We start from the raw sequence: 14,434 nt of genomic DNA, 5'->3' as shown, positions 1-14,434 counted from the left end.
GCAGAGAACAGAAAACTTACTTCCTAGTCTTGCTGTTTAGAACCAGACAGCCCTGGGTCCAAAATACAGCAGATACAGGCCTGACGTGTGGCCCCACCACCTCATCTGTAGCCAGGGTCCAATTATCTACGAGCCAGCTGAGAGGTTAGAGAAGCATGTCCACCCTCTCAGCTTAGGAGTCTAGAAGTGGGCCTCCAGAGGAGAAGAGTTCCCAGGCAGAACCTGCAGGAGGAGGGGGTGGCTGGAACTTCTGATCTTGTCTTAATCCTATCAGTCCTACCATTGGGGCAGAGAGAACCTGAAGGGCCAGTGGGCTTGTACGACTCCTATAGAATGACTTGTGTCTCCAAAAGGATCTAGAAAAAATGTGAATCTCAAAGTCAAGAAGGGATTCTGTGAGCCAGGCATGGTGGCACATGCTGTTAATCCCAGCACTTGGGAGGCAGAAGCAGGTAGGTTTCTGAGTTCGAGGCCAGCCTGGTCTATAGAGTGAGTTTCAGGACAGCCTGGGCTATACAAAAAAACCTTGTCTCAAGATAAAAAAAAAAAAGAAAGAAAGAAAAGAAAAGAAAAGAAAAGAAAAGAAAAGAAAAGAAAAGAAAGCTGGGCTGTGATGGCGCATGCCTTTAATCCCAGCACTTGGGAGGCAGAGGCAGGCGGATTTCTGAGTTCGAGGCCAGCCTGGTCTACAGAGTGAATTCCAGGACAGCCAGAGCTCCACAGAGAAACCCTGTTTCGAAAAAAAGAAAAAAAAAAAAAAAGAAAAGAAAAAAGATAGAATTCTGTAACAGAGGCCCTGAGGACCTAAGCCCAGCAACTGGGTCATATGTGATATGGGGCCAGGCCAGGTGCCTGAATAAAGACTGAAAAGTGAACCCTGGGCCCTGTGACTTAGGAACCAGGTAAAGCAAGGGAGGGAGGAGAGGTTCTTCGGTGTGGATTGAATAGACCATTCTGGCCCACAGGTGATGCAAGTGGGGAGGCAACAGCAAAACCTAGGAGTCAACCAGGGAGGGCCAGGGCCCCAGGCCGCCCAGAAGCTGCCTTGCTCAGACTGCAGAGGCTGCTCTCACCTCCCAACCAATAGAGTTAGTTGTCTTTGGGGCAAGGAGGGAGGGTGTGCCTGGGCTTCACCAGGACACATTTTTGTATGTGTTCCTTTCTCAGAGTAGCTGTTAGAAAATTACACAGAATAGGGTGCACAGGAGTTGGCAGGACTATAAAACGCACATGGAGCCCTTGCTTTAGGGTCACCCTGCCATGTCCCACCATCAGAAGACACCTGGTTTCCTGAAAACTCAAATAGCCTGTCCCAGCCAGAGGATTAAGAGGCCAGATGAACCAGCACCACACCTGCATGTGTAGCTGGGCTCACTGGTTTTCCCCAGTCAACTTACTAGAGCTGTCTCTGCAGGAAAGGGCAAGGTGTTTGGGGTCATCACGACAGATCTGCCTCGTTCTGGGACTGTGTAAAGTGTATAGATCCACAAATACACATTTCATGGCTGCAAGAACTAGGGCTACTGTCCTGTCTCGGAAAGCAAGAAAGAAAAAAGAAAGGAAGGAAGACAAGGAAAGAAAAAACAAGCCCAAGGTGGGAGATCAGATCAACACAAATCTCTGCTCCACAGATTGGTTTACTAGGGCAGCAGCCAAGGGGCATCTTTACCCTGTGCAGAAAGCTTGGAAAACTAATGTCTAACACCCCAGACCTCCAACCAAAGCTCTCTGGATTGCCTTGCTGGGCTCTTTGGCTTTCAGCACACAAGCTGGTCTGGGGAGCCTGGGAAGGGCGGGGTCTCAGCCTGACCGACAGTTACCTGTGTCAGCAGGCTCAGCATTGTGCAGTCATGGGGCATGCTAGTGACATGCCGAATACTTTTTTTTTTTTTTTTTATTAACTCGTTCCGATCTTTCCAAAAAGTCTTAGGAAGGTGCCTGTTTCCTTCCCATTCTACAGATGAGACAACTGAGGCCGGAGGCGAAGGGACCTGCCTAGGACTCCTCAGCGCTGCCCAAGGTTGCCTTGCATTGGAGACAGTCGCAGTGCTTAGTGCGGGGTGGGCAGCGCGGCGACCCCGGACTCCGGGTGCCAGAGGACAGGCCCCGTTCGCGGCGACGTAGCCAATGGGTACAAGGGCCCCGAGTGGGGTGAGGCGGCGTCAGCGTGCGCTCGCGGGACTCTGGCTTTGGTCACGTGCCCAGCGCCCGTTCGACCCGGGGGCGGGGCGGTATGACTGGAGGGTAGGCGCTCTGTCTGGAGGGACTGCTAGACTGCAAGCAGGGCTTCTAAAGTGCAGATTTCTGTGCCTGCTCTGGCTTTCGCTACCTAGGGGTCCAGCGTGCACTTCCCCGTTGGTCCCCACCCTTTAAGCACTGAAGACACTGAACCTTAAGCAGCAGGACGTCTCTGCTCAGCAGTGCCCTCAGTGTTGGGAGTTCAGCGGTGCGTGGAATGGCAGGCGCTGGGTTGGACGCTGCTGCCACTCTGCATGACCCCGTTATCTTTCTTGACTGCCGGAATTAAGCTTGGGCCTGCCTGGGCGAACGAAGGAGGAGAGGAGCAGGCAGTGGGGATAGACTGCTAAGAGCCCAGAACCACCTGGGTGGGCTTAGTCTCCTGATCTCACTCTATACAGGGGACTGCTAACTTGAGAATGCTGGCCCTAGATGAGGGCTGGTCTCATTAGAGTCCACATCTGGTGCGAGCTGATTCGCCATCTGCCAGGGGTTTGTTTGTTTGTTTGTTTGTGTTTGTTTTTGAGGTGTCAAGAGCCCTTATAGAAAAATAGTATAGGATGTACAGAAAGGGAAGCCCGTGTGCTAAGTGAGTTTTTTCCAGCCCCTGTGTCTTCTGACACTCAGGCCACTGCAACTCTCTTTGACCTCGTTGAGCAGAGAAGTGAAACATCCCCCAGACCTCCAGATGCCCTGGGTTCTGGCAGAGGGACGGTGCCATCCCTCTCGCTACACTCCCAGCCACCAGAAGGATAGAGCAGGAGGTCTGCGTTTGACACCAGCCTGGCAGCTCCCATCTCTTAAGTTTCAACTGGGATTTTTTTTTTTTTTTTTTTTTTTTTTTTTTTTTGGTTTTTCGAGACAGGGTTTCTCTGTGTAGCCCCGGCTGTCCTGGAACTCACTTTGTAGACCAGGCTGGCCTCAAACTCAGAAATCCACCTGCCTCTGCCTCCCGAGTGCTGGGATTAAAGGCGTGTGCCACCACGCCCGGCTCTCAACTGGGATTTCTCGTCAGAGTGTTAAGCAGAAGGGAAAAGGATTGCAGTATCTGCTCAGGGAATTCAATGAGGCCTCAAAAATGGAAGGGTGGAGGGGCACAGGGGACAAGCCAAACAATCAGCTGTAAGGACTGTGACAGGTTAAAATACAGACTGTTTCGCCTGAATGTTGGATTTCAGGCCATGCCGGACTGACGACCAGCTGTGGTTCCAGCCAGTGTGTGGGCTCCATTCTCCATCCTCATCTTCCCTGGGATCTAAGCCCCAACCCACTCCTCTCAGAGACCTGAACTAACTGGGATGCTTAGGACATGCCCTAGAGACCTGAACATAGTCTTCCAGAGACCACGAAAGAACAAACTAACAGCTTCCTTGAATGTCGCAGCACTTCCTGGGTCTCATGTCTGTCTAGGGTCTCTGGTTCTGCTCCTGCCCAAGATCCAGAGGGCATGTTTCTCTTGGAAAGTGAAGATGGTGAAGCTCCTTTCACATCAAGAGCTTCCATGGAGACCCCTGGGTGGGGCCATCATCAGGATTGGGCTCCAAGGACAGGAGGGAAGGCAGCAAGGCCTAGCAGGAAAAAAAGAAGAGCTAGAAGTTTGTCTCTGTCCATATGTACCCCAGGGGCTCTATGTACCCATGTTGTAGACCTTCCTCTAAGGCTTTCTCCTTCCTCTAACAGTCAGGGGTTTGAAGGCGAGTTCTTGGTATTTTGTGTAAACCACTGAAAAGAGCTATGGCCTGGAGCTGCTGGCAATGTCTAGTCTGTTATAGCCGAGCCAACCCCGAGGAAGCAGAGCCAAGACACACAGAGAACAAGCATCTAGCCTAATATATAGGTGGCATCTGTATACAGCTGTTCCTGAGACCCATTCCTCCTGACTCATTAACCAATTTCTGCCACAACCAACACCCTTTACGTGAGGCATTTGGGCCAAGACTCCATCCTGACCAAGAGACCCTAGTACCACTTTTCTCCAACGTTCCTTGCATTTGTTTCCTCTCACAGGATCCCTACTTTACAGGAACATCTATTAGTCTATTGGGAAACCGCACTTTGGCAAGTGCCCACCAGGGGTTGCAAAGTCCCTCCTCTGAGAATTCCCAGCCAGATCATAGCTGCATGACCATCTTGCCCTCCCTCCTGATCTGGCCAGCCTACCCTAGCGGTGCCAGAGCCTTCATCCCTGCAGGCCACAGGAGTTCTCTAGCACTCTGCAGAGGAGGGGCCTTGGTTCTGGGAATTGAACAAGGCTTTGTTCCCCAAGGGCAGAGGCACTAGCCAGGCACAGGCATAAGGAGCACTAAGGGGAAAGGTGCACTTGGCCTTGTGAGCCAGAGCAGGCTCGGCCCACCTGCTCTTCACAGTGTAGAGGCTGGGTTCTGGATTCTTTAATGTCACAGTGCCCCTAGCACGGAGCTAGGGCACAGGATGCACGCAGTACCTGAGTGTTGTGTGCTCAGCAGGATGTGGGTTGTGGGCCTCCTCTACTGTAAGGATACACTTTTCTTTTTCCCTGTTGAGGGCTTGCAATTCACTCCACCTGGTCAGAGTCAGAGCCTCAGCTCCTGAATCCTGGGGTGACGGTGGGTCTTAGGGTGCTGAATGCAGACACTCTGGCCTGGGTTAGGAATTGTAGGGACTCCTATCAGTCTGTACCTCCCGGGCCTTCCATCTGCTGCATATCCAGCAGACTGGAGTCTGGGTCTAAGCCACAGTTACGTTAATCTCTGTGTCCAAAAGCAAGTCTGGATTTTCCCAGCCCCAACTTTTCTAGCACAGTGACAGAATGGCAGACGTTAGCCAGGGACACACAAGTCTGATACACTTTCTACACTTGAGTTCCATCCTCAAATCCAAGAGGCGAAGGGTTGGAAGGGCTTCAGGTCCTCAAGCTAAAGGAGACATAGGCATAGGCACCTGGATCTACCTCCTCTTGTCTCCCCACTTGGTCCTTTTGCTCATGGCTGACTGAGACCAGTTCCTAAAGGGCGATATATCAGAATAGTGCCTTAGGGCAGCCTCCTGGGACAGCACAGGAGCCCCAACAGGAAGGAAGACAGGTGAGGAGAGGCCGAGATGAGGTGCTTTGGGGGGACAAGGAGGTTCTAAAATTGTGATAGTCACACAACCAACCCTCTAATTCTTGGTTGAAACCATTCAAATGTACATTTAAAGTTTGTAAACTGTATCTGTTGTGTGAACTGTAGATTTTAAAGAACAAAGCTGGGGAGAGGGGCCAGCTCTCCAGGAGCCAAGGCTTGCAGGCTTGCTGCTTGGCGTGGCTTTGTAGAGGATTCTGAGACTTTTTTGGCAGAAACCCAGGTGAAGGGGTTTGGGTGCCTCGGGCCTGCTTGCTCTGAGCCAGGGTGAGTGGCCTTGCCATATCAGAGTCAGAGGAAAACCCATCATGCCCAGTCCTATGGCTCTTAGGTAACCAGCACAGATGTACATCTGCCCCTTCCCCAAAGTCTGCTGGTCTGCAGGAGTTTCTTTGGGAAACTAAGGAGAGCAGTTTGCAACTGTTCCCTCCAGGAAGACCTGTTAGAGGCATGTGGTGCTATGCTTGTGGCTCAGACCTTTAATCCCAGCACTTGGGAAGCAGAGGCTGGAGGGTCTCTGGGTTAGAGGCCAGACTGGGACCCTGTCTCAAAACATAAATAAATAAATAAATAAATAAATAAATAAATAAATAAATAAATAAATAAATAAAATGTAAAAAGCAGGTGGGAGCTAGAGAGATGTCTCACTGGTTAAAGAACACACTGTTTTTGCAGAGAGCTGTAGTTAGGTCCTCAGGGCCCACACAGAGGCTTACAACCACCTTCCAACTTTAGCTCCAGGAGTCCAGCGCCTTCTCTTAGCCTCTGTGGGCACTTGAACTAGGAAGTGCACATATCCACACTCAGACAACGCACATAAACGCATAATTCAAAAAAATAGAATATTTTTTTAAGGTGTCGTGTGGGCTAACTTCCAGGCCCTTTGGTTGGTCAGGCCAATCAGACATCACACAGGAAGGGCTGGTTCAACTATTTATTGTGGAGTACTTCACATGCAAGAACACAAATTGAGACAGTATTTGGAAGCAGAGCCAGTGGGGTGGGGGAACACACTAGCTGTCACTCTGAGTCACCCTCCAGAACCAGCTCTACCCACAGAAACATAAGACAGGGACAAGAACCCGACTCGTGAGACAACAGGATAACAAACTCAATACCATCTTTTCAGCAGCTCCAAAGATCCTCAGATCCTCACAAAGGAAGTGCAAACCTTGGGAAGAAATTCTACCCCGGCTCTCCCAGAGAGCCTAGGGTGTGAGTGTGGCAGGAGCAGTAAGGACGTGGGGTCCACAGTTGTTCTTGGGAGCCAGGGGAAGCCTAGCTTAGGCCCCATGAACAGTAAGGGCTGGGGATGGGCACTGGGCTAAGTAGGTTCCAGAGGGCCACAAAGGGAGGATCTCCAAGTGGAGACACGTTCCCCTACTGGCCTCCTGTGTGGCTGAGCCCACAGGAAGACCCTAGGCATCCCAACAGCAGACCCCAGGGAGGCTGCAGACTAGCCAGGCAGGGACAAAGACCCTCACTCTGCCCTGCCAGCCACCTAGGGATGACCTGGCCCCAAGAGTGCCCATGGCCTGTCCCGAGCCATCTGAGAAACCATCAGACAGAGGATGGTAGGCAGGGAAGCTTTGTGGTGGGACAAAGGAGCTCACTGCCCCTGGGCCAGTAGGACCTGCCACCTCTTTCTTGGCTAAGCAGTGCTGTGGCAGACAGCATGGGCCAGGTGGGGAGGAAGGATAATGAGCCAGGTCACAGTCACTCACACTGAGGGGCTAACAGAGTAAGTGGGAGCTCGTCCTGGCCACAGCTACTAAGAAGCCCTTTTAGCCCCCCCCCCCCATGTCCCATGGACAGATAAACGAGTTGGAAACTCTCCACCCAACCCCAGCCTGCCTTCTTGGTACCTGGGTAGAGGTCACTCTAGGGCACCTGGTGACTTTCTTTTACTGCTGCCTGATGGCCAAAAAGGTAGGAAGAAGCAGTCTTCACACTTCAGCACACAATGAACAAGAAAAGGTTAAATACATCCTCAAGAAAATATTTTGACAAAATAAATATTTTAACCTATAATCAGGTGTAATTAGTGCTTATGAGGAGTCCCGGCAATAATTTAGTGTAATTAAGTACACACTCTATCTGTGATTTCTAACACTTGTAGAGGCTGCTGGCTTGAGAGGGCCCAGCTTCTAAGGACTTTGCCCACAGATGGTGGGGAACAGGTAGGAAAGAGTCCTCAGGACAGGACAGTTCACAAGAGTTGAACCCCCTTCAGGTCCTTCAGGTCCCGAAGCCCAATCTTGCTTCTGGTAAAGGCCTCAGGCACATGTCACTTCAGCCCACAGATAAGGCAGACCACTTCCAGACATGACGTGTAGAACACAAACCAAACCACCAGCTGGGCTGGTCCCAGCCAGAAAGGTAGTCTCTTGATGCCTGGTGGGAGTCCTCGAGTACCTGCTGTCCCCACAGCAGCCCGGCTTCAGCTAGACCCAGCAGCTACAGTCAGGAGGTTAGGGGACAGCTCTGGACACTAGTACTAGAAACAGCCTTGTTGGAGACCCCCCGTCCCCAAGGTGGGCCCACACAGTCTCTCTCCCTGATGGAAGCCTACCTTCCTTTCTGTATCATCCATAAATAGGGGGCAGTCTCCTAATTCAGAGAGAGACGCTGGTTTGATTGCTACTGTCCACACGTCTAACTCTTGTAGGCTGTGTGCAGCTGACCCTCACAGACAACCCTTCTAGAACTGTGCCAAAGGCCAGGCTTCCAGGTGTACTGGGCCCCCAGCCTCCTCTGCTGTGACAAGCCTTCAGAGGCCTTAGCAGTCAGTCTAGCCTTTGAGGGCTCTGCTATTGAGAAACACTGAGAGAGAAGCTCTAGTTGGCCAAGGGTCCTAACTAGAGGGTGGAGGTGAGACAGGGGTCAGGGAGGACTGGGCACTTAGCAGGTCAGTTGAGCTTCCTGAGTGCCTTTCACGAGCCAGAATGACATCCTCCACAGGTCCAGCCAGATGAGGCCTTGCCAGACCTTCCGGAGATTGCTGAAGGAGAGGTGCTGGGTTGGGCCTGGGGAAGGCCATTTCTGTTTTCATCCTCCGAGCTGCATAGAACCCGCACATTGATCTGACTGCAAGTGCAGCCCATTCCCCTCTCCCTACTGGGGTGGGAGCTCAAATGGCAACAGGGATAGTGCTGAGTCCTTCTAACAGTGGGAAAGGCTGGCCACACATGGGTGAGGAATGTGTGGTGACCTGCACAGTTTGTAGTAACATAGCTGCAGCAGCAGTTTCCTTTTTCTAGGCAACAGCAGCTGGACTAAGATTAAAGTAGCACTGAGTCATTTGCTCAGAGCCAGGAAACAAACCAGCAAAGAAACAGGACGGGAGCAGGCATCCCCAGCTCTCCTTTGCTCAGACCGAAGCTGTTAGCAAGCTTCAGGATGAAACTGTTGGCTGGGGGATATGTGAGCTGGGGACAGCCATGAAGGCTGAGGCCGTGTCAGGGAGAGGAGAGGAGTGGAGTGCGGCTCCAGGTCCTCGGGACCTCCAGGGACAGCACACAGCTGCAGATAGCTGTGGGGACTGTTGAAGGTGAGGTCTAGTCATGGATGCATTAATGCCACATAACCCTCTGTGGACACCAGGGCCAGGGATAAATGTGAGTGTGCATGCCCTGCCTGGGGTAGGCTGTCTACCATCTGCAGGGGCACATGCTGGCCTCATAGCTGCTGTCACACCAAGAGCCACAGGTCCCTATCTTGGTCCCAGGCCTGGCAGCTGACTGATGGGGAAATGGATGTGAGGGACCTTCAAGGTAGTAACCCACAGAGCCCACTCAAGTACAGACACTCGGTGCCACAGGTACCACACAGTCTAAGGAGGGAACCCAAGCCTGCAGTGACAAACACTCAAGCCCTGCTTTCCCAGAGTCCTTGATGGAAGAAGGGTCCAGTGGAGCAGTGTCTGCCTGAAGGAAGCCATGGAGCTAGGCAGAAGCAAGGAGGGGAGATGAGAGGGTCAGTTCAGGAGTGCTGTCCACAAAGTGTCAAGGGACTTCCCTGCCTGGCGCTGGCCACTGGCTCTTCCTGGGAAGACTGAAGGCCATGAGAGCCCTTGGGGAGAGGGAGGGCGGAACCTCTGGTCAGTGCTGCTGTCGCCAGCCACACAGAGAGAAGTTGGCAAAGCCGGTCCTGACCAGGGTGGCCTGGGCGCAAACACAGTGGCGTTTCCATGGAGATACAGGTATGCAGGCTGGGGGAGTGGCCAGTGCCCAGTGTCCACTGGGAGAGTCAGTAGTGACCTGCCACCGTGAGGCAAACCTCAGGACCGCTCACAGAGCAAAGAGCGCATCCTCGGAGCGCTCTGGCTTCTTCCGGGTTGAAGTGTTTGAGGCTGGTGCAGGGGCCTCTGTCGGGGGTGAGGGCAGGTCTGGAACTGTTTCTGCAGCTTTGGCTCTTTCTTCCAGGAACTTATCGAACTCTGCAATACAAACCAAATTGAGGGCCAGGCTTGCTGGGGGTCGCTTAGCTGAAGCCCCACACCCTGGTCTCCAGCTCCAGCGAGTACAACACTGGTCTGGCTGCCCTCTGGCAGGAGGTACATGTGTACAGGAGTGGGGATGAGAGGGACGCTAGTAGAGAGCAACCAGCTAGATCCTATGCTAGATCCTACAGTATTCTGGGCTCTCCCAGTCTGGGGACTGGCCTATGGGAAGTCACCTATTCCTGACTCTGCACATAGAACTGGGGGAAGCTGGATTAGGGGAAGTGAGGGGAGGACCCTATATATTTCTGGAGGCTCCCAGTGATGAGAAAAGGGTCTAGTAGCCCTTGGTCCCTTCATAGCAAGGCTCTAGAAAACAGTGTATGCAGAGTACCTGCCCCTTCAGGAACCCAGGGCTCTATCTCCCAGACCAGCGGGGTGGGGCTGTGAAAATGGGGCAGCACCTGCTTAGACACCACAGGCCCACCCTCACTGACCCAAGGGAGGAAGAGGCTGGAGCAAGGCTGGCAGGTCCTTAGACTGGTCTTTGCCACAGGATTTGGAAGAATCCAGGGGAGGAGAAGCATGGGAAACGGTATAGAAGGCAAGGTGGAAAGGGGGCGAGGCCAGACAGGAAGAGGGCAGGAGCCTCTGTGGAGAACTAGGGATGTTCCCGCCTAACTATCAACTGAGGCCCAGATGCCCAAGAGGCCCTGCACTCTGTGCCTCAGGGCAATTTAGTCCCCAGGAAGGCTAGGGCTCAGGCCCAGCGTCACATGGCTCTAGCCCGTTCAGGGTATGGGGCCAGCCCCTGTGCAGTCCTGAGAGTCGGGAACAGGAGAGCAAGAGGACGGTCAGGCCTACCTTCACTTGTGACACCCTCTTCTAGGTCGTCACCCTTCTGTGGATGGAGCAGAGAATGGCATTAGGGCTCATCCCTGCCCTGCCCACCCTACCACCTCTGCCCACCCATGGCTACCCAAGTGAGCTGCTACTTTTCCTGCCTCCAGATTTCTCTTCTTCCTACTAGAAAGGTAGAGAGTAATCTTGGAGAAAAAAAAAAGTTTTGTTTTTTTTTAAAAACCAAAACAACATAAAAGATTCTAGGTTTTGATCTCCTAAAAGGACAAGAAAGAAAAATCCAAAATTTGTGCAGGTTGGTCCCTACCTGGCCAGAGGGGTGAACCCCACCCAGGTTCTGAGGAGAGATGCCAGGTTACCATGAGGCTGAGGCACATCAGTGCAGCCAGCACAGGGATTCTGGAAAGATGCCATCCACACTAATAGCCAGAAGCAGCTTGGGGCCTGCATGGTCTATGCCTGACTCCTGCAGTGAAAGCCGAGAAGCTGCCACCTAGACACAAGCCCTTGGCCTCCAAGGAGCAGGGCCAGCCTTCCCAAGCTCCTGCTCTTGCTGCCTAAGGAGGCCATGGAGGCTGTGCACCTCTGCATATTTAAGTGGGTTTACACACTTGGACGGAGAAGAGCTTATACACAGGCAGGCCCCAGCAGCAGGACGGAGCTACCTGGGCTTCTCCTGATATATCACTGCCTTGCTGGGAGCCTTGCTAACAAATCCTTTCTGAATCTTGTTTCTTTAGGGTCTCATGACGCCCAGGTTGGCCTTGAACTCATCGAGTAACGAAAGTTGGCCTTATAGTTCTAATCCTCCTGCCTCCATTTCCCAAATGTTGGACTTATAGGTGTGTGACACTATGTCTAGTCTGGGACGGGCCCTGAGACTTTTCGTTTCTGCCTCGGTGAGGGACATAATTCTTTCAGGGCACTCCTGGACTTCACAGGACCTTTCAGCCTTCCCTGACCCCCAGATGGCTGCCCCCTGGGGAAGAGGCAGTGTTCGCTCCTGACTACAGCATGCTGCCCTCGGTGTGTGGGAGGAAGCCTGGAGCCACCACTGAATCCCCTACACCCCAGCTGCTGTGAGTGCACTGCTCTGTAAGGAGCAGGGAACTGACTTGAGGCCATCTTCAGATACTTCATCTTCTCTCCATCCCAGAAGATGGAGAGACATTCATTTGGGGCAGAGCTCATAAACAAAAATGAGAAGATGGGAATGGGCGTGGTAGTGAACTTAAAACCAAGCACCTAACTCACTTCTGTGGGGGAGGGGAGAGAAAGAAAAATGAAATGGGAGCTGGAATGCAGCACCCCCACCCCCACCCAGCTCGCATGCACAGCACCACAACTTCAATACCCAACTTGGGGGAAAAGAAAGGAAACAAAAACCAAAACACAAAAATACCCTCCTCCTTCAAAACAAAAAGCAACGTGAAACAAAAACCGCCAAGCAGAAGACCCACTCAAACACACACCTCTGCCACTTAAGGGAAGCTGGAGAGGACTCAGTGTGTGTTACAAGCGGTTAGAGCGGGCGTTCCAGTGTCCACGAGTGTGAGACAGGGCCTGCCCACACTGTATGGAGCTGTGTGGCTGAGAGGCTGTGCCCCGAGCTGGCACCAGCAGATCCATGTGTTGGAAAGGAAGGTGAGCTTTGTGAGCGAGCTCCCCTCGCCTCCCTCCTCCAACCCACCACTGTGGAGGTGGAGCCCCTGCTACAAGCCCCAAGGCCTGTCCTCAGAAGAACACCTGCCTTGCCACAACCCACACACCAAATGTAAAAGTCAAGTCTCACCAGGTCTGTCCTGAGCCACACCTCAATGTCGTCCATGACAGAGGGCTGCGCAACGGGAATCTATGAAGGCAGAGGCGGCAAGCAGCGGGGTCAGGCAGCCCCCACACAGCCAGGCAAAAGAAGACAGAACACCAGAACAAAGTAAATCGTCAAAAGTAACCCCCAAAACAAAACCAAAATGTACACAGAGCAAAACAACTACACAGCACGCACAGGCAGCACAGGCAGCTACATGTGAAATGGCAGGCGAGGAGAGCAATGAGGTGGTAAATTATAAGCAGGGGCTGGTGGCGGGAAAGTACGTGTTCTTGATATGGATAACTTTTTGCCTAGGCGTGTTTGCCTTTTCAGGCCAGAGCTGCCAACACTTTCTAATCTTAGAAAGGACTAGTCATGTAGCAGCCATGACAGGAGAATCAGCTGCCCTCAGCACAGACCACCCCAGGACAAGGGGCTTTCAGGACCGAAGGGAACAGAGGGGAACCAGGGTAGCACCTGCCCAGGCAGGGTGCGGGTTCTCAGTTCAGCCCTGGGGCCCTGTCTGCTCCAGGAGGTGGCTCTGTGAGTGGGAGAAGGAGCCAGCAGGCATGTGCTTGGTCTGGGAGTGCCCTGCTTCCATAAAGCGGGCTCACTCTGCCTCTGTGGGGAAGGCTGCTAAAATGAGGGCTTTGATGACAAGAAAGGACGGAGCGCTTTAGTCTTCTTTCTCTCTTGTGAGGAAAAAAAACACCACTCAGTAGCCTCAAACGCCTCAGCTTCCTTTTGTCTACCTTTTCTCCTGTCTAAGCTTCAGGGGCTGATGCAAGTAGTCCACTGTGAGCTGTGAGCAGAATACCTAGGGGCAGCAAGATTTCCCTCCAACCTGGGTATGGGAGGTGTCATGCTTTGGCCTGAGTCCAGGGCCCTGGAGCAGAGATTCTGGAAAAGATGCAACTGAAATCATTTAAGTTGCTATCAGATATGACAGGATAAGAAGCGAAGGCCTTTAGACCTCTAGAGCCACACTGAAAAGGTTGGCTCCCAGCCTAGACAATGAGGTGATGGCCTTTAGTCGGGGCAACCTGCCTCTTTTCCTACCCTGGGACTGAGAGGTGCCTCACCCGGGAACCTTGCTTATTAGTAGTTCAGTATTTCTCGAAGAAGAAGAAGAAGAAGAAGAAGAAGAAGAAGAAGAAGAAGAAGAAGAAGAAGAAGAAGAAGAAGAAGAAGAAAAGATGGTGCTGTGCCCATAGTTGGCTACATTCTAATGTCAAAATCTAGGGTAGAAATAAACTTTAAATAGGCAATAAGAAGACTCGGTATAAGTAATTCTTAAATCATAATTAAATAATAAAAAAATAATCCCAAACTCTAACCTGAAAAGGAAGAGAACAAAGAACTCATATTGCCAGCTCCTGTTTTGCAGGTTAAAATCTGTGGCCAAAAGGTGTGGTCCCTGCACATGCTGAACAGAGGTTTGCAGCGTCCCCCTCAGCAAGCTGGTGAACCCCAGCCCTGAGAACGTGCTCTGTGCCCAAGCTTCACCCTGCCATGGGCAAGCATTTTCAGAACGGCCCACTAATCACTAGACAGTGTTTCTCTGTGCTGCCATTTTAACCCCCAGACACTTCAAACTGTTGAACTGGATATGGCGGGGAGCTCCCACTCCACGACACAAGTCCTGGTGACAAAGCAGATGATTACTCAGGGTGAGAGCACGGATGCTCAATAGTTGTGCCTGCAGTGCCCACGGCAGATGCCTGCCTTCCCCATCAGAGAACATCAGGACACGGTGGGTGCAATCTGCCATCTCATGACTGCAGGGGTGGGTGGGGTGGGGGGCTTTCTACCGTGACACACTCCTGAAACACATGTGCTGTTTTCATGATCTTGGTATCTCTGAACCACAATGTCTGACTAGCAGAGGACATGTGCTAGGCCTGGTCTGCAGCTTAGAGAGTCAACAATTTCTCCAACAAGAAATGACAGCTGTGGCGGCTGCTGGAGTGCACGTGTGCCCTT

At 52.3% G+C, this 14,434-nt stretch overlaps 1 protein-coding gene across 3 annotated transcripts in view; it reads right to left on the bottom strand.

Moving 5' to 3' along the window:
- Positions 1 to 6,259: 6,259 nt before the first annotated feature.
- The window catches only part of Tom1l2 (target of myb1 like 2 membrane trafficking protein), a 122,127-nt gene continuing 113,952 nt past the window's right edge, over positions 6,260 to 14,434 (bottom strand). For 2 of the 3 annotated variants that reach the window (XM_021178425.3, XM_021178426.2), the window contains 3 exons: positions 12,434 to 12,493; positions 10,645 to 10,681; positions 6,260 to 9,777 (listed from right to left, as the gene is read on the bottom strand). In XM_021178425.3, the coding sequence (XP_021034084.1) occupies positions 9,629 to 9,777; positions 10,645 to 10,681; positions 12,434 to 12,493 (246 nt within the window). In that variant the 3' untranslated portion in view covers positions 6,260 to 9,628. The remainder of the gene's footprint in view (positions 9,778 to 10,644; positions 10,682 to 12,433; positions 12,494 to 14,434) is intronic. The other variant, XM_029483880.2, reaches the window with a different exon arrangement.

The sequence above is a fragment of the Mus caroli genome, unplaced genomic scaffold (genome assembly GCF_978045245.1).
Source record: "Mus caroli unplaced genomic scaffold, Mus_caroli_1 scaffold_13, whole genome shotgun sequence".
NCBI classification, from domain to species: Eukaryota; Metazoa; Chordata; class Mammalia; order Rodentia; family Muridae; genus Mus; species Mus caroli.
The sequence above is the reverse complement of the archived record's forward strand: the minus strand, read 5'-3'. Positions and strand labels throughout refer to the sequence as shown.